This window comes from Polyodon spathula, chromosome 14 (genome assembly GCF_017654505.1).
Source record: "Polyodon spathula isolate WHYD16114869_AA chromosome 14, ASM1765450v1, whole genome shotgun sequence".
Lineage (NCBI taxonomy): Eukaryota > Metazoa > Chordata > Actinopteri > Acipenseriformes > Polyodontidae > Polyodon > Polyodon spathula.
In genome coordinates this window covers 31,046,128-31,072,474 of record NC_054547.1, presented here as the reverse complement: position 1 = coordinate 31,072,474, position 26,347 = coordinate 31,046,128, and the positions used below count along the sequence as shown (strand labels likewise).

At 35.1% G+C, this 26,347-nt stretch overlaps 2 protein-coding genes across 3 annotated transcripts in view; one reads left to right on the top strand and one right to left on the bottom strand.

Moving 5' to 3' along the window:
* The window catches only part of LOC121326468 (multiple epidermal growth factor-like domains protein 6), a 76,469-nt gene extending 61,854 nt beyond the window's left edge, over nt 1–14,615 (bottom strand). Inside the window, exons 1-4 of the mRNA XM_041269743.1 lie at nt 14,481–14,615; nt 11,332–11,466; nt 10,971–11,080; nt 10,377–10,481 (exon numbers count right to left, since the gene is read on the bottom strand). Of these exons, the coding sequence (XP_041125677.1) occupies nt 10,377–10,481; nt 10,971–11,080; nt 11,332–11,466; nt 14,481–14,563 (433 nt within the window). The 5' untranslated portion in view covers nt 14,564–14,615. The remainder of the gene's footprint in view (nt 1–10,376; nt 10,482–10,970; nt 11,081–11,331; nt 11,467–14,480) is intronic.
* A 958-nt stretch (nt 14,616–15,573) lies between these two features.
* LOC121326831 (tetratricopeptide repeat protein 14-like) lies at nt 15,574–26,131 on the top strand. Of its 2 annotated transcripts, XM_041270400.1 has the most exons (14): nt 15,581–15,638; nt 16,130–16,214; nt 16,322–16,497; nt 16,967–17,082; nt 17,208–17,407; nt 17,585–17,669; nt 17,777–17,906; nt 18,358–18,513; nt 18,613–18,684; nt 18,911–19,030; nt 19,251–19,373; nt 19,644–19,761; nt 22,135–22,241; nt 22,728–26,131. In XM_041270400.1, exons 3-14 carry the CDS (start codon nt 16,364–16,366, stop codon nt 23,626–23,628), a joined length of 2,262 nt encoding a protein of 753 aa, XP_041126334.1. In that variant the 5' UTR covers nt 15,581–15,638; nt 16,130–16,214; nt 16,322–16,363; the 3' UTR covers nt 23,629–26,131. The 2 variants fall into 2 exon arrangements, with proteins under 2 accessions (XP_041126333.1, XP_041126334.1); XM_041270399.1 differs by lacking the exon at nt 16,130–16,214 and having other exon boundaries at nt 15,574–15,638; nt 22,135–22,774.
* The last annotated feature ends 216 nt before the right edge of the window (nt 26,132–26,347 follow it).

Sequence of the window (26,347 nt, the reverse complement as noted above, 5' to 3'; positions counted from 1 at the left end):
TTTACAATAAAAATGTAGTACTCGTTTTTCTCAAAAGGTTAGCACATACATGGCCCTTGAGGACTGTACCAGTCTAACTGAATCAGAATTCTCCAAAATGCAATGCATGTAATGAAATATAAGAACCCCCAAGACATTTGTAGAGAGTGCCCTTTTAGAAATGTTTTGAGAATATGTAAAAGCAGAGGGCAGCAGCTAAAATGATCCTACTAGCATTTCACATCCACTCACACCTCATGTAACAGCAAAGCAGATGTGTTTGTTGCAGTCCATCAGTACACTCATGGGGTAATGCAATTGGCTTTTAACGTAGAACAGGTTCAATTGAATTGGTATGGGTTCAGTATTCCATTATATGTAACATTTCACATGTGTAACATTTACCATGCTTAACTATGCTTTATCTAGTATAAAAGATACAAAGGCAGACATTGTGCAGTGACTAGCGTTATTTTGAGTGTAACATGCAATAGAATTCATGCAATAAAGTAGATGTTGAGAATTATAATGCAAAACCACATACAATATAATATCTTTTTGCTACAGATTAAGAAGCACACTTGAGTACTCAAGCTTTTCCTTTTCAATGCATTCAGTAAAAGTTACAAGAAATAGATGTGTCCAATTACAATTGAATAGCTTTGGCAGTCGATCTCGGATTGTTATTAACCTCACAATTCTTCTACTTGTTCTTGGTGAAAGAACCTTCTTTCTTCCAGATCCAGGGAGCGTTGTGACAATATAACGATAATAGAAACAATAATTGAATTGGCATACTCAAATGCTTGAAAATCTACTTGTATCCTTCTCCAGCTTTATGACAATAAATTTTTTTCTGGGTCTTCAGATAACGCTTTACTTTTTCCCATATTGACTTATTGGTAATGACAGCAATCAAGCCTAACTCTTTTATACTCTCTAAGAATGTTCACCTACAATCCAGCATTTTATAGACTTTTCTAGAATTAGTTTCTGCATTATCATATTGAAATTTCTAGCACCTTGTAGACATTAATATCATAGCATCAAAGGGTATGAATACTTTTGAATGAATTCAAAAGTATGAATTAGCATTTTTGGAGTTTTGCAGAAATTTACCGAAATAAATCATTGTAGACATCTATTTCTTGTAACTTTTTTTTTTCCTCTCCCTCAAAAGATAAACTTTTGCTATGAAAGATTTTTCCTAAAGTTATTATTATTATTATTATTTTTTTTTTTTTGGGGGGGGGATTTCTAGAAATTATAAATTGCCATTTGGGTATATATAAAAACAAACAAAAGAAAACCATTAATGTCAGTAAGATTTTATAAATGTAAAAAGTTATTGAAATGAACGTTTATGCTACATAATACAGTACATTTACTTGTAGGCGATTGAGATCTGACAGTGTTGATTCTTAAGATACTATTTCCTACACTTTTAGTAATCTTACACATAGACAATTGATTTCCTTAGCGCTGCCTTTACAATACATCTACAAAAGGTATATCCATTTTACCAAACAGATTAAGTTACAACCCTTTTATTAGCTGCCTCACTATAACCGGAAAATCATCTGCTTATCTCTTAGTGTTTCCCAGGAGCCCCTCATTGAAAGTGATGTGTTAGTACAGCATGGACGTCACAGCCCCTGCAAGATTAAATATTTACTGAGGAAGAACCACCACGTAAACACTCAGGTGTGTTTTTCTTGTAAAACTTGTGTGTTTGTTTAAGATCAACAGGAGTGGTCAATGACCTGCTACTGTGAAATTCTGGGATAAACACTGTGGTAGGCACTCCTTATCAGCCCCAAATCTAAAAGGCAAACCTCACTATTTGTTTAGCTTTACCTTTCCTTCAAAGAGCTTACCTCTAAAGAAATACCATTATCTTCTCTAAGATGAGTGTGTAATTGTATTCTATAAAATCACACACTCTCCAAGTCTATAGAGAAGTCCTTTTTAATTTATTGTAAAGCAATGTAACGATGGATTGGACGACGATTTCCAATGACGATTGGAAATGAATGATTGGACCACAAAACCAATATGTATTTTATTTAAATAATTAACATATCATTCCATGTATCACCATTTCATGCAAAATGCATACATTTGCATTGGTTCAGAAAGTCATTGCAAAATATGGTTCACTATGTGCAAGAGCTAGTTACTAGCAAGGGCTTAAAAATGTGTACATTGCAGATGATTTATGTATCACTTGAGAACTGTCGATCTGATACGAATCAGTCAATTCAGTGGGACATTATCAAGTAAAATCATACCATAGGAATGGGCTAGTAGGTACATACTAGAGTCCTAACCCCTAAATCTATCCTCTACCCCTAAACTTAATGTTTACCACTAACATAATCTCTACCCAGTGTGGCAGTGTGGTCCAGTGGTTAAAGTCCAGGGCTTGTAACCAGAAAGTCACTGGTTCAAATTCCACCTCTGCCACTGATTGACACACTGTGTGACCCTAATCAAGCCACTTAACCTCCTTGTGCTTGATCCTGCGGATGAGATGTTAAATGAATGTCCTATTGTAAGTGACTCAGCATATAATGCACAGTTCACAGCATATAATGCACTGTTCACAGCCTACCTCTGTAAAACGTTGTGTGTTAATGGTCCACTATGAAAGGCACTATATAAAGATTTTATTATAATCTCTACAGTTTAATAGTAACACATAAAAGTGTTACTATTATTTCAACACTGCTGTTTAGCACCCTCTAGCGGCTACTACATCTGACATCCATTAAAGCTAGTGGGTACTTACTGGCCCATTCCTATGGGATGATTTTCCTTGATAACGTCCTATTCAATCGAATGATTCTAATCAGATCGGGTGGTAATTTACATTAAATATCTTTCTCTCTCTTTAGTTTCGCCATGATAAATATTCTTCCCAAGATCATTTAGCTTTAAGTCTATAGATAATTAAAAATAATAAAAATAGTCCTCTTATAAATCTAAAAATAAAGTACTACTGTGTGCCTGGTTTTCAAGCCACTTGTGTGTTTGAGAGTAAGGAAATTTTTCATACAAAAAAAGGATTAAAAGTTCAGCGCACACATTATAGATCATGTCTCTGCAAGCTCTGTGCAAACCAATACTGTCATTGCTTTTCATGTTAGACTCCAGTCCTATCCTTCTTCACTATACCAACATTTTTCACTTTCATTTGGTGATGTCACTACACTTCAGTTAGAATATACCGTATTATAAGTATTCAAACAGCAGTTACACCCAAATCACTATGTTTGCAAAGATGTTTCCACAACTTGTTTTTGTGCTTCAGTCAAGAGGCTTATTTTTATTACGTGTTTTTACATTCAGTGATTCCAAATTGTAGTATTCCCTTAATGTTTTATAGAGGTATGTTTTTTTTTTATATATATATTTTCTTTTTACATGGAAAATATTTCTAACCAGGTCTGTTACATTCTATTTCACACCTGCATGCTATAAAAAAGCAGAAACCACCATGACTGGTAGAAATCAATATTTGCTCTGGGCTGGGATGTAACTGAGTTGTACCTATAATGTTTCTTTAATTAAGATCTTCTACTAGAATTGCAATTTAACTATTAATATACCCTTTTTATGGTCTTGGTGCAGTTAAAAGACAGATATGCAATAGAATGCAATAGAATGTTGAGCAAGTTAATTTATGTTCCATAAAAATTGGCTAGTGGTTTGATATATTATTTATTGTCAATTAATTTAATTGCTCGCCTCAAACGACTCTTGTTGTCAAAAGAAATACTTAAGTAAATCATCCATAAAATCCAGAACTAAGTCTGCTTTATTACACAGATGAAAGCAGTTGCCAAAAAGTCAAATTGAACTTGTCCAATACTGTAATTTTACTTAACTACAGTACCTTGGTCCGGGTCTGGTTTTAAAGAAACTGATACAGTGCTATTTTAACACTGGTACTAAATATTTTTCATAAGAAATCTCCCTCACTGAAGCAGTTGGAAGTACAATACAACTCTTAATGAAACAAAACAAGTAACATGCTGCCCTGAATGTAAAATTCAAGAACAAAACATGTGCCTGAATGGTTTTTTTACAATCTGTGCAAAATTAACAGCCTGGTTTTGATTTAATTTTTTTTTTTTTAAAAATTGCATTTGGTGTAAGAACCTTGATAAATCTACTTTGCTTTCTATATGGATTGAATGTCTTTGTCAAGTGTTTTCAGGCTATTGACTGGAGGTACAGTACTTGTATACCATAGACACAATTATTACTGTGAACACTCGGCAAGTTCAAAGGTGGTGTTTGAAGTGGAAACATTCATGTAGACAACCACAGTTTTCAATTTAATTACAGTCTTGGTTTCTGTTTTTCCTCTTCAGTTTAATTAAATGGCCATGAAAATCTATTTATTTTCACAGAATCTCAAAAGTGCACGTTAGTTAAATTCTTGTTGATTTAAAATACAAATAAAGAGGAAAATGCTTCAAAAGTAGATAAGCCAGAGGTTGACAGATCAGATTTAAAGCAAACATATCAATATGGGTCAATGTAATTATTTAAATAGACTTGCTACTTGGGAGAGAAGTTCCTTGCAAGCTACAAGATACACCATGCTCTTATCTCTGTTCCACAGACTAACCATGAGAGCTAATAGAATACAAACCCTTCTCTAAAGGCATGCTGCCGAGATTTCTTGTTTAAACATGTAATTTCAACCAGATGTTTGCTAGGTCCTAGCAGGACAAACAAGAAGCTATATTGTCTCTGGTGAAAATTAAATAAAACTGAGATTAGTTAGGGAAGAAATCCTTGGAGAATACAGTAATTTTGTTTCCAGCCACTGCTATAAAAACTGATTACCTTCTTTCCATATTACAATAAACCCAAAGATTTATTTAAAAAATGTGTATAAAGAAATCATACAGTGGTTTGGAGCCAAGACGGAAACAATGCACGATTAAGATAATAGTACATTTGTAGGCTGCATATTTGGTTAACACACAATTTTGCTTGTTTGGTTTCCTTGATCTTGTTGCCAGAAGCTATCAGCAAAAAGACATAAAATCATAGCAAGAAACTCTAAAACAAGGGTTGGGTCACATTATTTCACTGACTTTTCATCTCACCTAAAACCAGTCTAGAACAAATGAGGCATTCTGTTTAGAGTTCTCTGAAGTGTGCGTTAGTACACATCACAAAAATATTTTAATCTATACCACAGTGGCATGACTGGTGGTGTGTGCTCAACAGAGGCTCTATGGAACGGACAACTCCCTATAGATCTAGGCTCTCTAATCGGTTTAACAGTCAAGTGGCTGAGGCCTAGTGCCACAGTAACACATTTTATGGAAACGGCTATAAAAAGATTTTATGATGAGCACTTATTAACTTCTAGAACTGTCAAAGGAGTAAGAACGAAAGAAAGAAAGATTTTTGTATTTCCTAGGGCCAATATAATTTCTAAAGACCGTTGGCGAAGCAAGGAACCCCTCTCAAATCAAGCTGAAAAACAACAAAGCCTGTTTTTTTTGTCAACCACAAAAGACCATTCATTACTTTGATAAAGTCCTCTTTTCTTTTTTTTGTTCTCAACGCCTTGATTCAACTGAAAAGAATTGTGCAGGTGAACTTCAAAAGCACTGTTGTATACGCAGGAGGCACAGCCTGGAAAATCATTTGGAAACATGTCCACTAAAACACATTATTAGTGTGGGTTCCATAGCTAGTGTATATAAAATGAATAATAGTTAAGGAAAACAAAATTAGGATATTATAACTGGTTTTATTACAAAATATCAACCACAATTAGATATTACCAGTTACAATGTCTGGGTATTGTATTACCTATTATATTATATGTATAGTTTTAAAAGAACTAGTATTCTAGTGTTTAATCATATGTAATCTCTTGGTTGTGAATTTGTTTTTCAGTAATATCCCAATTGGATGAACTGTATACAATGTGATACACTATAGCAATAAATAAAACAATTAATTCATAAATACATATTTTTGCATTTGCGAAATGCAAACCTACAGCTAAGGACTCATTGTCTTTGGCAAAGAACTTGCTTCAAAGCCATTCTTCCTTCCCTGCTCCAAGCTCACACAAGGAGTGAAGGTAAAAAGCATTTGTCATATACAAATGGCATGGCACTGGCAGGAGGCTGCAATGTTAGTGTAACTGTATTCCACTGAAGTACTGAATAGACATGAATACTTCATTTTTAGCCTTAATATTTCAAGGGTAATGTATTTCAGATCACAAGAAAATACGTTTTAAAGACTGCCTTGAAAGACTAGGAGATTAAGTATTTCAGCTCCCATTGTATTGTGAAAAACTTTACATACTTTGCGGTTGTCTTAAAAACTGACCAGAACAGATGTGCTAGGTTTGATGTACACTAACAAGCTCTCACTGACAGGTAGAAATAATGTTTCTTTACTTTAAAGCATTTATATAACAAACAAAAAAGCTGTCCCGGACCTATTCCCCAGGGTAGCACCTAGGTAGCATTTGGAGTCAGGTTTAAACTGCTGCAGTACTTCAAACATCAACATAACCATTAATTAGCAGTTGAGGAGAAACACTGCTGTTGGATGCCTTCCAGGAGAGGCGTTAGATTCATTTTCAATAATCTTTCATTCCCAGTATGGTAGCACGGAGCAGATTTGGCTCTTAATTGTCATCTGTTCCATGTAATGTTAGAGATAAAAAAAAAAAAATGCAAACAACTGACAGGCATGTAAGATGGTTATTAAAATATTCACAGCAAGGGAAAAAGAAGAAGTGGAAAAACAATATTTGGGTAGCCAGGCCTTCCTGCGGAAATACCTGTGGGGAGCACAATAGGTGTTTATTTAGCCAGCTAGCTCTCCTGGTCTCTCAATTAGCACTTCCTGAGGAAGGTCTAAGCTGAAACAAAAATTTTCTTTTTGAAAGTGTGCCTGTTTTTTGGGTTTTTTTGAGTGTGTCTATATGTGTTACTTTGTTTGGTTTCTGGAAGTGATGTTTTCTTGCGACCTCTACACACTGTAGGCCCGATTCCCAACTGGTAAGCATTTTCTATAGTATTAGTAAACAGTGGCTTTAGAGCTGGGTATTATTTTAATTTCTATAGTTACAGAGTAATCACATTGTAATATGGCTAAAAGCTTGTAAGTGTGGATATGGTGTTAAGGGTTTTAAAATATATTTTCTTACAAGCAATATTTTGAATGTTCTATACTAAATAATTAAATTTAATAGAACAATTTAAAAAATACTCTGTATCACTTTTAACACAACACAAACACACTGCAGAATTTAACTACAGCATATATCCATTCATGAGATTATTTCAAAGACATCAAACAGTTTTTGTCTGAGACAGACTAAGGTCAAAGAGATCAATGAACAATCCACTTTTATAAGCTAGCAGAGTTCCCATGAAGAGTTTTTTTTTTTTTCTGCCAGACATTTAGAGAAACTTAGAGTCACTGAATGGTATTATTAAAAACCTGTATGCTGTACAGAATGCTGTAATGCAAAATACATTTGAATGTTATTATGTATGATGTGTACTGTATATTTGTATGTTTAACTTATAGTGACATTAGTCAGATGAGTTATACATGTTTTTCAGTCAACTAAATATGAAAAACCAGAGAAGTCATAATTTGATTTTTTTTTAAAAAAAAAAAGCCTGAGCTCATTGAAACATGTCAGTAGTAACTGTGACAGCTCAGACCATCTAATCAAAGTGCAGACTGTGGGGAGAGTCTAGTTTTGAGTCTAAGATACCACTAGAAGATAATGAACTACTAGTCATTGTGGACCTACTTAACCTAAACAAAAGGGAAAGATTGGATGTCAAAAAAAAAAAAAAAAAATGAATATATATATATATATATATATAGTATATATATATATATATATATATAGAGAGAGAGAGAGAGAGAGAGAAAGAGAAGAAGAGAGAGAGAAGAGATATAAAATCTATCTAGAATTTAAACATGTTACATAAACGTTTAATTGTTCTAATATAACTATGCCAAATACATCAGATTTACAGCGTTTTTACATGTCTTTTTTACAAGTTTCTCTGAAACATGTCTTTTCTTTCTGTGCTGCCAAAATTTTCTCCACCCTTTCAACATTAAATGCCCCTCTCAGTGAAAAAAAATGTCAGTATTTGGTACTGTATTTGCACTTTACATTTATACCAGTATTACTTGTAATTTAGGAAAATTATATATATATAGTAAGTATTCCCCCCCCCCCCCGACCGTTTTCACATTTTTTTGAAATCTTGATGCATTTAAACTGAATTTTTTTTATTTTGATTTACATAACCTACTCAACACTTTGAAGAGGCAAGAGAATTTTTATAGTGAAAAAACAGTTAATGAAAAATAAAAAAAAAAACTTAAATGTCTTGGTTAGATAAGTATTCACCCTCCTGAGTCAATACTTGGTAGAACCACCTTTGGCAGCAATTACAGCTGTGAATCTTTTGGGGTAAGTCTCTACCAGGTTTGCACACCTGGATCATGCAATTTTTGCCCATTCTTCTTGGCAAAATTGTTCAAGCTCTGTTAAGATGGATGGGGATTGTTGGTGGACAGCAATCTAAAAGTCTTTCAACAGATTCTCAATTGGATTCAAATCCGGGATTTGACTGGGCCACTCTAGGACATTCACTTTCTTGTATTTAAGCCACTCCAGAATCTCTCTGAATCTCTGTCCCAGACTTAGGTCTGAAGCAGGTTTTCCTCAAGGATTTGCCTGTATGCAGCTCTATCGATTTTGCCCTCTACCCTGACAAGCTTCCCAGTCCATGCCGATGAAAAGCATCCCCATAGCATGATGCTGCCACCACCATGCTTCAAGGTAGGGATGGTGTTACCTGGGTGATGTGCTGTGTTGGGTTTATGCCAGACATAACGCTTTGCATTTAGGTCAAATAGTTCAATTTTTGATTCATCGGACCACAGAATCCTTTGCCACATCTTTTCTCTCACACATGCCTTTTTGCAAATTCCAAGCAGGATTTTATATGGCCTTTTTTTAGAAATGGCTTCCTTCTTGACATTCTTCCATACAGGCCAGATTTGTGGATTACCTCAACTATTGTTGACACATGGACAGTTTCTCCTATCTCAGCCATGGAACGCTCTCATTGGCCTCTTGTTGGCTTCTTTGACCAATACCCTTGTTAACCGGCTGCTCAGTTTGGGTGGACAGCCTGCTCTAAGCAGATTCTGGGTGTTGCCATATACCTTCCACCTCTTAATGATCGACATGACTCTGCTCCAAGTGATTTTGTGCCTTTCTACAACTTTATCCCGGAGTTGTTTTGAAAGCACCTTGGTCTTCATGGTAGTATCTTTGCTTTGAATGCACTACCCAACTGTGGGACCTTACAGAGACAGATGTATTTAATCTGAAATCATATGAACCACTTTTATTGCACACAGGTGGACTCCATTTAACTTATTGTGTGAATTCTGGAGGCAATTGGTTGCACCTGAGCTTATTTAGGAGTGTCACAGCAAAGGGGTGAATACTTATCTAATGAAGACTTTTCAGGTTTTTATTTTTAATTGATTTGTCGTGTGTTGTCCGTCCCCCCGTCCCCCCCTCTTCCTTTTTTTCACACATTGAAAGTGCCGAGCAGGTTGTGTAAATCAAAGGAAACAAACACAACAAATTGTGAAAACGTCCAAGGGGGGTGAATACTCCCTATGGGCACTGTGTGTATATATTTATATGTGTGTGTGTATACATGCACTGCTAGGGTTTTGATTTGTTGAGATAAAAATGGTTAAATGTTACATACTGTTTGACATGAATGAAAATACATTTTAAATAATATTAAGAGGACATAAGGGCAAAATCAAGAAGCCTTTTCTACAAACCTCAATCCTGACCAGTGGTAGGCTACTACCTTGTGAGGCTTTATTAGCATCTACAACCAGATTCATAACTGGGAATGATAGTCTGGTTCAATACCAGTTTGATCTGGCTCTACAAGTAGAACAGATTTGTAATCAGTTTCAACTACCATCAAAGGGTGTGACATCACAGTAAAAGGTGAGTGACATCCTGTCGACAACTTTATAATATAAAGCACAGATGCACAGCAGGTAAATATTTTGTCCCTGTTGTTAAATTGAAGAAGTGATACCTACCACTAGCATATTACCTTCTTGTGAAGGAAATCTGAGGGGTGTAACATTAAATTGACAGATGATAAACCACCACATGCATCCAGGCAGAAGAAAATGTCATTCAAAGGAATCATATATAATAGTAGACTAATGGACTACTGAAGTGAGCAGTCATGTTTAACTTTCAAGTGCTGTTGCTTTGTTCTCAGGTTATTCGAAGACAGGTGTCTCTCTCGCTCACTCACCATACTGGCAGTGGGATCCTTGGAAGCCTTTTGGACACTGACAGACCTGGGAGCCTCCATCAGAGCATTTCCCTCCATTGAAACATGTACCAGCAGAGCACACAGCTATGGAAACAAAGACACACGGACTGCTGATTGAAAATACACAACACAGAAGTGCTGTTTAGCTGTCAGTTGTACATATTTCTTAAAGGTGCTTATTTTGTCTTTCGACAATTGCATCATAAAAATGTTTCCTTACCCAGTTTGGTAAATGGAAGCACACAGTTCAGTACAGTATATGTTACGTTGCTTTAAAGAAGCCTATAGTAAATTAATTAATTAATGGGAAGCATATATTAAGGTATTGACATCTTGTATAATAGGGTCCTCAATTTTTACACCATTGCAAAACACTTTATACTGGAAAAAGCTCTGCTATTCTATTAATAATTCACTAAAGCAGTGACCAATAGCGAGTCCCAGCTCCTCATTAAATGGAATGCTTATTTTTTATCATTGGCCTGCTGACCTCCTCTAGCCTTCTGAAACCTGTTGATAAGCTACAGTCTTTGTTCCTGCTTGCATGTGCAGCTCGATCTGTTATATACTTACAGTGCAGACAGCCCACTTCATCTTCCTGCTGAGTCCAGCCCGGGCAGCACTTGTAAACTGTTTGGAGCTCCACGCTGTATACCTGTCTGTAAGCTGTGTAATACCCAGTCCTATGATCAAGTGAGAAATACAACTGAATTATCCATAAATTGCACACTGTAAATAAAATACACTGTACTAGAATACATGTTGGGGGCGCTAGAGAAAAGATTTGGCCATAACTTTAAACTTAATCATAATTGCTCTGGTTATTACATAGACAAACACATAATAATACCTGCTTCAATAAGTAGTACTTGACAATGTTTATACAGCCCGTATTTAGAAAGCTATACTTAAAGTCATTAAAGCAATGCCGTACCTTCTTTCATACCCAACGCACCACCTCTGTCCAGTGCAGCCTTGTTTCCACTCTTTGACCATGCGAGTGAAAGCCTGGACACATGGCTGTCTGTGCCCGACCATCGCCAGCTCCTGCTCTGTACACACGTTAGGCCTACAGACAGCACAGAATACGAGTAAGGTCAGCCAGGTGTTTACTGCAGTATACCATAGTAAAGGCACAGCAAAGCACAGTGCAAACATTAGCATAAAAAAGTATTCTGAATAGAATTTTTCATTATAGAAATGTAAAACTATTGTTGCTCTTCAAGTATTCTGCATGCATGACTTCCTGATTTATCAAGGTATCTTGGTGTAACTTATTTACTCATGTTGTCTGGGTATGTCAGTTAAAAGACGAGTTTTTAATGAGGTTTTAATTGAATGTTGAGAGAATAATCAACAGCGTGTATTAGCTGCTAATCACAGCAGAAGCAAGTAAGGTTAACCATAAAAGCCCTGTGTCCTCTCAAGTCTGGAAAAGGGGCCTTTGTTAATTATTGGAAGTACAGTGCAGTCAATTGTGAAACTTGCCGCGTTCCACCCCTGTGTACCATGAACCTAGGGACAAGCATCTCTAATTGTACGTTCTACAAATTGACCACATTCCAGTTCACTTTTTGACTTTTTAGGAAGTAGAAAGTAATACTGTGTGCATTTAAAAGTTTACTGTCAAGAAACTGTGCAGTGAGCTGGAAGACTCCATTAGTTTAGCTAAAGGACAGGCCCTACTACCTGAACTAACACATCTGCCACGTACAGCCACTGTTTGGGAAGGTCACTTTTTAAAAAAGTAATCTGTTACAGTATCAAGATACTTGAACAAAACTGGTTACAGTAACTTATTACTTTTAAAAAAATGTAATTAGTTACAGTTACAAATATGTACTTCTTAGGCACACTACATTTTACAAATGTATTTTTTTTTTTATTTTTCGACATGGTCCGGCTGCAACTCAAAATATTCTTTGAAGATCTGGCTATCGAACTCAATCTTTTCCTTCTCGGATGCCATTTTCTAGAAAACAAGCATGTTAATGTGACATATAAGGTTTGACATGCACCGCTGAACCACTTTGTGATTTCCATGTTATATATTATCCATACTAAAAGTGACTACCTAATCTTTTCCAGTAAAACGTAATGCATTACCACATTTCATTACATGTCTGGAAAGGAACCATTTCAGTTACTGAAAAATGTAATCAGATTACAGTAATGCATTACATGTCATGCATTACTCCCCAACATTGTGTACAACAAATAGTTAAGCTGAAGCCGTCCTATAAATGTTCATGCCAAGCTGCAGATGGGGCATTGGTTTGTATGTATTGGAAAAAAGCAGATCAAGTTTATCTAAAACCTTACCATACCCAACCTTAGCTTTTGAGATCTAGAGTAATGAGCCATGATTAGAAGTTCCACCTGGTTCACCAGACACAGACTATGCAAATTATCCAAATAAATCAAGGAAGGGTGCTCACTGTTCTGTATTGCATCAAAACATAATTATTTACAATATTGTAAATCTCAATTATCTTTCCTTACATTTCCAATCTGTTTGAACCACTACCCTTGTTCTAGCTCAGCCTTTGTTTGGTAATGCTTGATGAGAAATGAATTCACACTACTGTAAACAAGGCAATCAAGCAACACTAATGGGGTCTGATTACACCAGGTTGCATTGCTCCATAATTGGAGAGAATGGGTTTCCCTGAGCAAGTTTTTAAATCTGAAATCTTGAACTTCAGAGACTTCTCAGCTTATCAGTTTAAACTGTCCGCATAGTATAACAAAAAAATAAATAAAAATACTGTGAGAGGTCAAAACCAATAGGTAGGGCGCAGTAAAATGTTTCAAGGACAAGACACATTCTAAAATCAGTTGTCTGTATTAGGAGTTATTTTAATCTAAAATTTCAACCTTTTACTTAGAGGCTGAGGTTAAACACCAACCGACAGGAAAGACTTTTAATTGCTAAAACAACATGTAATACAGCACTGTGTATATTACACCTTCCTAAATATCAGTACACCATTCCTTAATATAATACAAATTTAAGATAGAAAACAAACATAGTTTGATATAACTATTATTTATCAAACTTAACTACACTTACATCTAGAACTTTAATCTTTTTTTCAGCTAGTCTTATTATCAATAGTGAATATGAATTATATATAATATATATATATATATATATATATTATATATATATATATATATATATATAGTACACTATTATTTCAGAATCATCTAAATATTGTTTTATTTGTTTGTTATTTGGGGTTTATACAATGTTTCTATTGTTTAATTCTAAACAGAAGTGCGACATCTAGTGACTGCAAAAGCTAGTTCTTTTAAATTTCATTGACAATATTCTACTCCGAGTCAAGTGTAAATTCATACTGCAGACAGCACATCGTAGCAATCACTGACCAGTGGAACGTGTTTTCAGATCAAAACGGGCTTGTGTTAGAACCCGTTTTGTACTAAACACTTCTCATTATTATAGAATGATTTCTAGATTTGATATTCGCGTCTAAATTATCGTGGAGGTAATCATACAGCAATTATATTTGATCGTGTATTATTTACTTCAAGTTATCTTCTGGCTTATCAAGTTTAAATAGATAGCCTTTAAAGCACAATCCTGTTTATGTATTTAGTGATTCAGAAAAATGAAGACCTGCTATGTTACTCCACACTACAGAGAGTAGTTACCAAGTATCAATGAACGATGCTCACAAGCCATTGATCTGTTCCATGCCAAGTTTCAATACTAACACATCTACTTCCCTCTGCTTCACATCATGTTCTCTCCATACAGGAACATTATTTATAATGTAGGCTACATTTGAAAAAAGACCAGTTTCAGATTAAACAGTAACATTAAACATCTGAAAAATGCCATGAATTATATTCAATTATTGAAGATTCAGAGCAGTTGTTTAAAGTGTAAGTGCACAGTTAAGTATCTCCAATACTATATTTACGTTTCCACTAAAGAGATTAATAATTCATTTTTCATAATAATATAAAACATAAATAATGTATTGTACAGTTTTTTTTTTTTTTTTTTTTTTATTTTTTTTTTTTTTTTTTTAAAGCAAATAAATGTTCACTTACATGTCAGGTTTAAGTTCCAAGGATGACGCTAGTTCTGTAGCACGGAATGAGATTATACATAACAATAAAACATTAAGGGTCATTTTTAAAAATGTTGCCCCTGAAATCAGAGCACAATTGCAAATATGTAAATTTACTTAAACGTAGCTCTTTCAGTCAGTTCAGAAATACCCCCCATGCATCAGTTTTTTTCCCGATCATGTGAAAGATGGGTGCAGACAATGTGCTGTGCTCTATCATTGAGCTGAAAATGACTCAATATTTTGGATCTCCCTGCTCTCTGGTCGCCTCTTTCCCTGCTTGTGTCCGCTAAAAGAAAAGCTGATCAATCAGTTGTGTGTACGCCAATCTCTTCCCACTCTTCTACAAGGAGGGTCCATGTGATCAACAGGCACCATGGAAACTCATCACTAAAATAGGAGACTTTCGCATTATTTAAAGGAACAGCGCACAGAGACGGAATGCAATCAGCAAAGTTGATTAGGGCACTAAAACGCGCAGGATCAGTATGTCACTTAAACTTAATGCAGCTTAAATAGGGTCCTATCCACTGCAGTTTTATTTTGGTCTTTTGCGCAGGTTGAAAGTAGTAAATGCATTTATTGTATAGCCTGTAACCATTTTTTTTTTTTTTTTTTTTTTTTTTCAAAATAAGCTATTATTAAAGAAAACGAATTTACCAGTTCTTGAAGTCCATAAGCATATATAAAATCCACTACATCACCTTATAGGCAAAAACAGACACCAAAGGGCATGTGCTACATTGAATGAACTTTCAGTTCCATATTTATTAGGTGCCACTTAATATGTCATCAATTTCAAATGACACACTCAATACTGTAACAATATTAGTAGGATATTGTCTCAAATATAGAACTAAAGGTGGCAATTTTGTTATATTCTATAACGATTATTTTAATGTTTGCAAATGGGTTTAAATATGAAAACATGCTACATACCGTTTGCACTTTTTCTACATATTTTTTGACATTTCAAAGATATGTAAATCTCACAATATACTGCATGTGCAAGTACGTTGTTTTCAGTGTGGCAATCGGACTGTTTGCTTCGGTCCCTTGTTTCCGTTTAGGGCAGAGATTGTTGTGACACACGGTCTACGGTGGTATGAGTGGAAAAAATCAGACAAGGCATACGAAGGTAAATACGTTTGCTCATTAACTGTGTCTTATAAGACTCAAAAATAAATACCGAAACAGACCTTGTTGTCTGCAAGAATGTTTAACCGAGTGGTTTACCATCAAGACGTGTATAAAATACTCATTAGCTCGTGCTGCATTCTTTATGTCATGACGTCGTTTCACACATTGTTTTTCTGTGTTTTTTTTTTTTTTTTAAATGGGACTAAAGTGCATTGTTAACGATATTAAATAGATATAGTCAAACTAAAAAAAAAAGCTCGCTTGTATGCGCTTTTTGTTTATGTAGCAAGGACCATTCATGTTGTGTTATTGCTGAAGATCAATATACAACTGATCAGTATACAACAATGTTTTCACAACCTGTTGCGTAAGGTAACTAAATATGCAAAATAAAGTTACACTGCACAACACAAGACGTTATTATAGTATAGCTGGTCTTAAATACTGTAAGTATCCCACTGAAGTCTTGTGTCTCTTCTCATGGACCAGATCATTGCCTGAAATCCGTTGTTGAGACACGAGCCATACCTATCAGAATGTGGACTCTGGAGTTTTACCTAGTAACTGAATTGTAGTAAGTTAGTATGTGTGTTGGTATTCAAACCATTATATCAGAAACGCCATAAAGTGTGTTTAAGTGCGGGTACAACTAATTTATATATATATATAAATTCCCAAAAGGTGAAACAAGTTTAGATGTAATGGGATACTGTGAACTTCAAGATGGATAGAGATCTTCTACGCCAGTCTGTGGGTTACCATGGGCATACCCTGTTCTCCCTTTTAAAATGTGAGCAGCAGGAAAACCCAGCTTTCCAGTGCATTGCTGGAGACTTGTCAAGAACTGTACAATACAGGTATGCGTTAACCGTGTTTAATTGTATTACCGGGGTGTGTATAATTACAGTTACAAATAGTTACTGCTGGCAAGGTGATATAAAAAACAATTGTGACATGTAACATTTGGCATTAAATGTTTTAAGCGCTGTGTAATTTTCATTTTATGCATTAGCCTTAGTACTTTTTTATTCTAAATGTAACTTAAAGTAACTACCATGTTTTTTCAGGTAAATGTACTGCATTTCCATAGTTTGTTACTTGTCTGAAAAATAAACCATTACAGTTACAGGTTACTAACAAATGTAATCAAATTACAGTAATGCCTTACTTTCTCACTAATAAACTGCTATAGAGAGGCAATCGTTGTATTCAGTCTATTAAAACAGACCTTGTGTATTTTAGGAAACGTCTCAGTGTGCTGGCTTCACATTAAATGATGAACTGCACACAGGATTCAGAATTTGTAGTATGTTTTTCCTTTCACAGAAAAGAGAGTAAAGTTGAGAATGTTGCTGTTCAGCAATTTATTGCAAAGAAAGCAGACCTCCTATTTTCTCCGTCATGGCAGTCCAGCACGCCTTCAGTTAAAGAAGAGACTGAAGGTAATGTGAATTAGATTTGCTAACAAAAGTTTTCTTTGCTGAAATTTCTTTTTAAAAAAATAACCCTTGCATATGTGTTTTGTTAATGATGAAAATCTATTATCATAACTGTGGTTTGTTTCTAGATATGTATGCAGTTATGCCACCTCTGGAACAGTTCATGGAGGTCCCTGGCGACGACAGGAGAAACCTGTTTTTTCGAGATATTGAACGTGGGGATGTTGTGATCGCACGTATTAACTCCATACGAGAATTTGGATTCTTTGTTACTTTGATCTGTTTAAGCGGAGGTCTGGGGAGATATATTGAGGATCTGGAAATAACAGTAAGCTGTTTTAAAGCATCAAAGGTTATCTTTGTAAAAATTGTGGACACAGTAGAAATATACAGTATTGTTATACAGAGTAATGTGGTTGACATGTTTAAGTTGTTTATTTTTTTAACTCCTGTTATTGTGGTAATAACTTCTACTTAAAACAACCCCATGTTTCTTTAAATTCAGGCCCTATGTCCATTAAGGGATGTGCCTACCCATGGTAACCATGATGACCCTCTTTCATATTATCAAAATGGAGATCTAATTCAAGGTATGAGATATATAATATAATATATATAACTTGGATAAAGGGGAAACACCTGCTTGTATATTTGTTTGTAAATACATTCATTTTTTTGTTTTTTTCCCCCACATTAGCTGGAGTAAAGGACGTTGACCGTTACCATGAAAAACTGACTATTTCATTGCAGCCTTCTTCTGTTCCTCCATCCTTTTCACATCTAAAACTTGGAGTTATAGGTGTTGATGATATGCCTGCCCATTACAGGTGAGGCTTTGGAAGTCTAGAAGAATTTTATATATTCTAAACTGTACAGAAATATTTTTCTCAAACTATTTAAAGGTATAATGCCATAAAACAGCATTGTTTTATGTAATGTATGGATCACCACTAAGGCTGGGACTATGCCTTTTCATGTTGATTGGTGTCGAGTAAAAGCGCGAAAATAATCCATTACACAATTAAAATCTCCTGCAACAATGTACCTGCTGATAAAACAATATAATGGACTTATCGATTGATGCATCCAGCCACAGTTTAATCTCCCTTTATGTTTGAACTGAATATACTCACGTAAAAAGCTCTGAGTTTACATTGGGAGAAAAGGTAGTGCTCAGTACATTAGCTGATTCATCAAGCGTTCATCAAACCTAGAAGTGTATTGTATGTCTGTTAAATTGATTATGTTAATCTTGCACTCATTTGTTTGCACGACTAGTCGGAGTGTTGCAGTGGCCGGCAGCACTACAGAAACCTACGAGAAGGTCTTGGAACACACACTGGGTTTTGCAAATCCATCCACAGTAGAGTTTCTCTTGGGGAAACTAGGAATTAGTGAAACCAATCCTGCTTCACTGATGAGGGGATTGCAAACGTAAGAATATGGTGTTCTTTACCATCTGTATATGTCCATATACAAACTAAGTACAGTAGCATTTTCTATGTTTTTATTATTTTTTTTTTTTTTTAACAGCAAAAACTTCTTAAAAGAAGATTATGCAACATCTATTAGAAAAAAGCAGTCAGCATCTTGGGCATTAAAATGGTATGTTTTATTTGTATGATTTGAAATGCTGCAATTCGTGCTTTTTAACTCTTTGTGTGCAGTAATGCAGTTTAATATTGCTGATTAAAAAAATAAATAAAATAATAATAATCCATAGCCCTTACTGGTATGATGGTAAGAAGTGTAGTATGCTCTTGTGATGGATAGATGGATTGCTGATATATTGTATGTTGTATATTTGAGGTTTACCTTGCATTTCCTCTAGTGTAAAGATTGGAGTGGGTCATTTTAAATCGGGGCGACATGTTGAGGCGATGAATGAATACAATAAAGGCTTGGAAATTGATCCAAACAATGTGGAAGCATTGGTAGCACGTGGGGCTTTGTAAGTATTTCCAGAGAGTTTTGTTTCCTGGTGTTTGTTTTTTTTAACCCTCATACATACTGTATGTTTCTGATTTTTTTGTTTTTTGTTTTTCTTTCTGAATTGGAACAGCCTTTTAAAACCAATTTAACCCCTAATTAAGCCATTTATAATTGGCTAATCATACATTTTAAACAAGGTCAAGGATGACCTGTTGTGTTTTGTGTTCTTTTTTGGTCAGATATGCTACGAAGGGTAGTTTGAATAAAGCTATAGAAGACTTTGAACTGGCATTAGAGAGCTGTCCAACGCACAGAAATGCCAGAAAATACTTATGCCAAACATTAGTGCAAAGAGGAGGCCAGTAAGTTGAGCATTTATTTATTTATTTATTTATTTAATGTCCAATTCTAATTAGGTTGGTGTTGGTACTAAACTTATATTTTCTTCAGTAATTATATTACCCCTAGTGGTAAGATCTTTTTATTTAGAATGTCTCTTAGATAAGTCCTGAGAACTGTTCCTCCTGCCAAGACAGTGCTTTATTGTAACTGTATGTATGTAGTACATTACTTATCTTTACTTTCAATTAGTGAGCCCCCTTTCCTAATTCTGTTATTACTGGATTTGATAGGGTGGAAGAGGAAGAACAACTGGTAACTGCTGAAGGGTTATACAGAAAAGCACTGGCTCTAGATGATACTTTTGAAGAGGCAGAAGAAGCTTTGCAAAAACTACAGAAACACATCCAGGTGAGACAATGCAGAAAGACTATTGCATGCAGAAGATTGCCAGGACTAGTTTGCTTGCCGTGTTGGTAGTTTAACAAATTGTACTAGTTTATGTATGCGGGGAAATAGGAACAATAGAGCAGTATATAACTATGCATATTGCAACAGTAGACCATGACAGGAAGAAGATATCCCCTTGTATGATGCGTTTACTGTTCCTTTAAGTGATTCTGGAAATAAATGGTGGTCACGTTGAGCACTTTAATACATACTAGGACAGCACCCCAATATGACGCTAAAACGGTGCAACCTATTCCATGTTCTTTGCCATGGTCAACTGTTGCAAGTTTCCTTGCTCAGTGGACATCTGAATCTGTCAAGTGACGGCTTCTACAGGTGAATTGATTCTTGAATAATGTTTATGGTTGACTTAACACTAGAAGACCCGGAGATATAATCATAACTAGAAGCCCCACACCAGTCTTTCAGACGGCTGTATTCAAAACACTGTAAATAGTATAACGAAAGGGGAAATAATTGAATGTAATTTTTTTTTTTTTTTTTTTTTTTTGAGTACGTCACATAGACATCTGAACAACCGAAGCATGTTAGATATTATATATCAAAACAAGAAAATGTAAATAAACACCTGAACAGACATCGTAGAAAACATACTTATTTATAAAACTGAAACGATAGCAATACATTTTTTACTTTTCAACAGAAATCAGTTTATTTTCAGATGCACAAAAGCAACTGAACAATATAGGTAAATAAACTTTCTAGAAGCACAGCAGCACAACAGTTATAAAAAAAGTAATTTTTTTTTTTTTTTTCAACAAAAGGGTATTCCTTTACTTTGAGTCTAAGACTGTTCACAGTCAACAAAGATAATGCGCTTATCCACACGTGCAGTGCACTTTCCACACGTCGCCTTTTTGCAGAGGGCACAGCTGTCAGAAGTTTTATTTTTATTTTTATTCTTTTTTCTCAGCGGGGTTGCCAGCTTCAGCTTTGGGTACACGCTTGGCAGTCTCCTTCTGTTCCAAATGCTTCTTGCAAAGTTCCTCTGCTAACTGTAAAATATATTCTCTCCTTGGTAAATTCTTCTCCGTGCATTCTTTGTAAAGTACCCATGAGTTGATGGCTGCTAGGTCCAGTACATTGTAAAACACCTGAACGGGCTACCAGCGGGAGCCAGCTTTCACGGAATACTTCCGTGCCATCTGATCCAAAACATGAACTCCATATGTTATTGCATTGTAAAACTCCACGGTTCCTGGTATTTTTTTTCACTAGTCCCGATGCTAATTGACTGACCAAAAAAGCGCACCTGGCAAGCAGGTGCCAGCTGATTGAAAAACAATAGACTGTCAGTCATTCACACAGGCAGATAGTAGAGACTAATCTAATTACAGCTAAACACATTGCGGACTGGTAAATAAAAATAATAAAGTAGAATACTGTTCTGTATAACCAGAATACAATTGTTTTCTGTGTGGCCGTCAATGTGACTGCTCCCGGGGCTTTTAGGTATAATGTAATATATCTCCTTTATTTCTGCACTCCCACGTTTCATGCTTTGTGAGAATATTTAATGCATACGGACAGAAAGATACATGAACACGCAGCCCCATATGTGTTGCACGACTGGAGAAAATTACATTTTAAAACCAAAAACTGCTGAAGAAGAAACACATGATGTGTACAAATACTGTATACTATGTGAAAGAAATAAGAATGTATATTCAGGCAAAATAAATGGATTTGATTAGTAAATACAGATATACACAGATATTATATGCTGAAAAAAGTGCTTGCATAATAGCCATCAGTGATTTTGTTAAACAAATATCTGTGTAAATGACTTGTCGTATATTTCCTGTAATACTGATGAAGTCTTTTCTTATGTACATGTCTCTGTGATCTGGGGCGTTTTGCTTCTTGACTGTACTGGATTGCTGTGATTTATTGCTCGTACTACATCTGATTCAAAACCAATTGGGACTCTGGATTTAAAAACTGGTTTGTATGACTTGAACTACATCTGGTAATGCAAACATTTTTTATTCCTTGTTTGTTTTGTTCAACTATCTTTTTAAAATCGTTTGATCCAATTGAAAATATGTGTATTTTATCTAAAATATCTGCCACATTTTATTCTTGTTTGTTCACTTGACAAATTCACTGTTTAACTTCCATGTACACAAACGTGGAATATATGTCCTGATACTTCATATTCATACTTCATTTTATTCTGTTGTTATATGTTGTGTTTTTAAACTTTCTGAAACAAACTGGTTTTAATGCCACACAATTCAAATGATGTATGTTTTTTATATAAACTTTCATTTTGAAATTGCTGTTTTACTGTGGTAACTGGCTGCATTAAAGAAATCACTGAAATTAAAAGAGGAATCAGCAAAAGAAGAGAAGGATATGAGTAAAAATGTGGAGACAAGTGCTGAAAAATTGCGTAAGCTATTAAAAGAAGAAAAAAGGTACATTTTGTATTCATTATTTTATCCAATGGAGCCCAATGACAAGATTAGTTTTAATTTGCCTGGACAAAATGGTAATTCAGATGTGTTATTTGTTTATTTTGGGTAGTTTTCTGCAGATACATGGTTATTAGAGTATCATTTATGCTACAGTATAGATTTATGCAATATTTAATTTGCCTTAAACTTTTGCAGAATGTTGAGTACAATCATAAATGTAAATATATGTTGTAATATAATTTTACCGTTGATATTACAATTGAGCCATTCCCTCAATACATTAGCATAAGTGTGTGCTCATTTGTGGTGCTTGATTATATTTACATTTCAAAAATATTTAAGGCCTGATATTTTAAATACTCTTGAATGTAAAAATAAACTGGTGCTGCCATCTAGTGAACACTTATGTGAACAACACAGCTTGTATGTATGCACAGACTCTTAAGTGCTGTATTTACCAGTAAGTGTTTATGTTTACTTTTGTAGAAGGAAAAGAAAAAGGAAGAGATCATCATCCTCTTCTGATGCCTCGTTGTCTTCAAGCCGCAAAAAATCCAAGAAAAGGAAGAAACACTCAGTATCTTCACACAGCCGCAAGAAGCGGTCACACAGGTCTTCCTCAAATGAAGACAAAACCTTTAATAGCAAGGAGGAATGGTACCCTCCTCCAGCAAACACCTCCGCATCTTTCATGAATCAAAAGCAGGATATGGCTAAACTGCTGGAGGGGAATGTCGGGTCAGTAGAACAGAAATCCCAGGTAAAGGGTAAAAGGCACAACCTGTCTATGTCTTCATCTTCTGTTGAAATCTTGGATGATGGTGAAGGTCGGTCTGAAGAGTCCATAGAGTCCTTTCGTATTGCCAAATTCCAAGCTGGTAGCAGCAGAGATAAAAGTCAGTGCAGTATAGATGGGGATTCTAGACATCCTACTTCAAAATCTCACCACAGGGTATCGAGTGGGAAAGAGGGAGAGGTGGACCTCTATTCTAAGAGACAAGATCAGGAATCTGGCATTCACCAAGGCCTGCATGGAAGTGCAGAAAAGTCAAGCCATAGAAAGAACTACTCATCTTCAGCAGGTTCTGAGTATTCTCATAGGTCTGATAAGTATGGTTATGCAAGAAGAGATTTTTCTTCACAGGACCGTAGTTGCAGCAGAAATGTAGAGAGTGGGGATAAGCAGGAGGAGTATAAGACCCGAGAGGGTGTAAGTAAAGTGAAACCTAAGGGAGAGGAAAATGTACAGTCAAGAGGTAGATCGCAGAATGGTAAGGAGTCTGCTGCTACAGGGACAGCGGACAAGAATCTGCCGTCAAACTTGCTTAATATATTCAGCCAGATTGCTCAATTTGAAAAAGAGAAATGCAGTAAGCAGAAACAATAAAATGTGTAATATGTTTCATTTTGAACTAAATGCCTTTGGGAATATCCACTGTCAGATTTTGTAATGGCAAGAGAAATACACCATTGGGCAATTTGAGTAGATTCAGAAAATGTGTAAATCTGAAACTTGTTTCCTTCATTTACAAAAGATTCACAAGGTTTTCATTTTTTGTCTTTTTTTTTTTTTTTTTTTTTTTTTTTTTTTTTTTTTTTTAACATGCATTTGTTCAAAATATGAACAGCCGTGTTTTCTGCGCCAAAATTGTGCTTAAGTCTTGATATGAAATGTCAGAAAATACATTTGAAGGTAGAAAATGCAGTGCTTTTTTCTGGGGGTTCATTACTAAAAATATTGCCTTAAATTGCTAATGTAGCAAACCAGATATGTTGTAAGGAACTAATTCTACGTAGTTGAATGTCTTACATTTATTGTGCTTGGTTAACATTTATACTGTATAGGAATATGTGATCCTAGGAATTGGTAATAAATGCCCAAACAAATCAATCATGGTTAGATGTTTAGATTGCTTTCCATTAAATATGAATTCACTCAAATGTGTGCATTGGTAGTATGACCTACATAATCTCAAAATGTATTAGTGTTTGGATAAGTTTTGGGTGTACCGCTATAAGACAGAACAGCAGTTCAGCACCAACATCACTTCAGCTTTTTCCCCAGGAATGGAAACAAATAACAAAATATAATTAGCAAATTGTATACTAATGTGCAGATTTAATTACTAACATGATAAATGTTGTGTGTTGCCCCTAAATGGTGCTAATGGTCATGCTCCATATTTTTTTTTTTTTTTTTTTTTTTGTACACAGGATGATGTAGATCTCTGTAATAAAACTGTCCAAATATGCGGACATCTATTAATATACATTTTGGTGTTTTTGTTTTGGAAATCAAATAAAATTATTGATTTAATTTAAATATAGTTGCTTCATATTTAAGTTAATTACTACTTTAGACTCCTTTGGATGTGGCTGTGACTGATGCTATTGCTGCTAGCATCACTGCCAGGGCGAGACTCCCTGGGTGAAGTTGTTGTTAGAGGAGGTAATGTCACAGACAGACCCAATCCTAGATCAACGGTCTTCATAGGTGGTGCTTGCACACCAGCATTTCCAGGACTGCAAGACTTGTCTCCTAAAAATGCATAGCAGTAGTGTGTTAAGATTTAAGTATTAAATATTTATATAAAGTATATCTAAGTATCAAACGGTATAGCATTTGATAAGGACATAAAAACGTGTTCTGGTTAATGCAGTTTTATTTCCAGTATTTGCTACGCATTACCACCCAGTTGAAAAAGTCCAATCCCCATCTTTGCCCACTTTAGTAGTTACAGTATTATACTAACCTCACAGATGATACTTAGCGACTGCTAGGGGTAGAAACAACTGCAGGTAAAGGCAACTTGGTCTAAATGAATGAATGGAAAAGGGTATTTGATAAGCCTTGGTAAAAGTAAATTGTGGACTACAGTAATCGCATGATTTTGTTTTTAATTAAGATTAATCACTTAGCAATTTGTGCATTTAATCCATCTAACTGCTCAAAGAACACAAACTGAATAAACACTAATGAAAAAATAAATTCTCAGAGCTGCACATAAACTATTTCTATACTTGATTTTCATGTTTGTGCATACTGAATGAGACTGCTAATCGCTATGTTTTTCTACTAAAGGTGTTTCTATGTCGATAAACAGTAATTGATAACCCTAGGAGTTATATTAACAATTTTAAATTGGTGCATTTTGAAAATCAGAATGTTCCTCCAATTGGAATCAATGCGTGTTACTTGCTGAAAGTATATTTGAAGTGCTGATGCTAGTTTAGGCTGGTACTCCCATAGCTTTGACCAGCATCTTATTAACAGATCTGTTAAAGTCTGGTAATCCACAGAGATCTATATCGTTTTGCTCTGTGTTCTACCCTCTATCATTCTTGTCTGAAAGTCAAGGAATTATCACAAAATGTTCTTATGTAAATTGGGCTAAACTGCATTCTTATTAAACTGAGATTAAAATGTGATTATTGTGTGATGACTTGATATAGATAGTCTGTTGCATCTAGCAAATATTGGGAAATCGCACTATGCACATTAAGGTAGTTATGTTTTAAAGGTTTGACGTTTACCTGAATTATACACATGAAGCATTCCAGGGTGACGGTAATCTTTAATACAGTCAGATCACACCAATTGAAGTTTTATTGTTTTTCCCTTCACAGAAATGCTTTGTATGCTTGTGATGCTATCTTTATTGCTTCTTTCAGTAGACAATGAACAATAGAAATCACACCTTCAGTCATGGGACTGGTGTATAACCTACCTGCTTTATTACTCCCTCTGATTTTTCCAGTTCCTTATTCAAGTTCATAATTTTAGTTTGTGCCTCCTCAGACTTTTCACGGTGAACTGGTTTGTCTGTCAACTGATTGTCAAGTGTACTGTTCATACCCTCAAAAATAAATTTAAATATTACTTCCTTTTATTATCCCTTAATGTGAGTGACATTTCAAATAAAAATACTAAATAAATGACATGGCAGAGGCAACAACACACGGAAGATATATAATGCTGCCATTTCCTGGGGGGAATTTGGTGATTTTTACACATTTCACTTGTTTTAGTTAGCCATATACAAACCCAGAGGTGCAATGAATGAAGGCTGTGATTAATCCATGTCAAACTCCATAAATCAAGCTAC

What these genes read in the sequence shown, in the direction of transcription:
- LOC121326831 (XM_041270400.1), top strand. Translation starts at nt 16,364, where the DNA reads ATGGATAGAGATCTTCTACGCCAGTCTGTGGGTTACCATGGGCATACC. An exon ending in AAATGGAGATCTAATTCAAG is followed by an intron (nt 17,670 to 17,776) that starts GTATGAGATATA and finishes CCCCCACATTAG; the next exon opens with CTGGAGTAAAGGACGTTGAC. An exon ending in GATATGCCTGCCCATTACAG is followed by an intron (nt 17,907 to 18,357) that starts GTGAGGCTTTGG and finishes TTGCACGACTAG; the next exon opens with TCGGAGTGTTGCAGTGGCCG.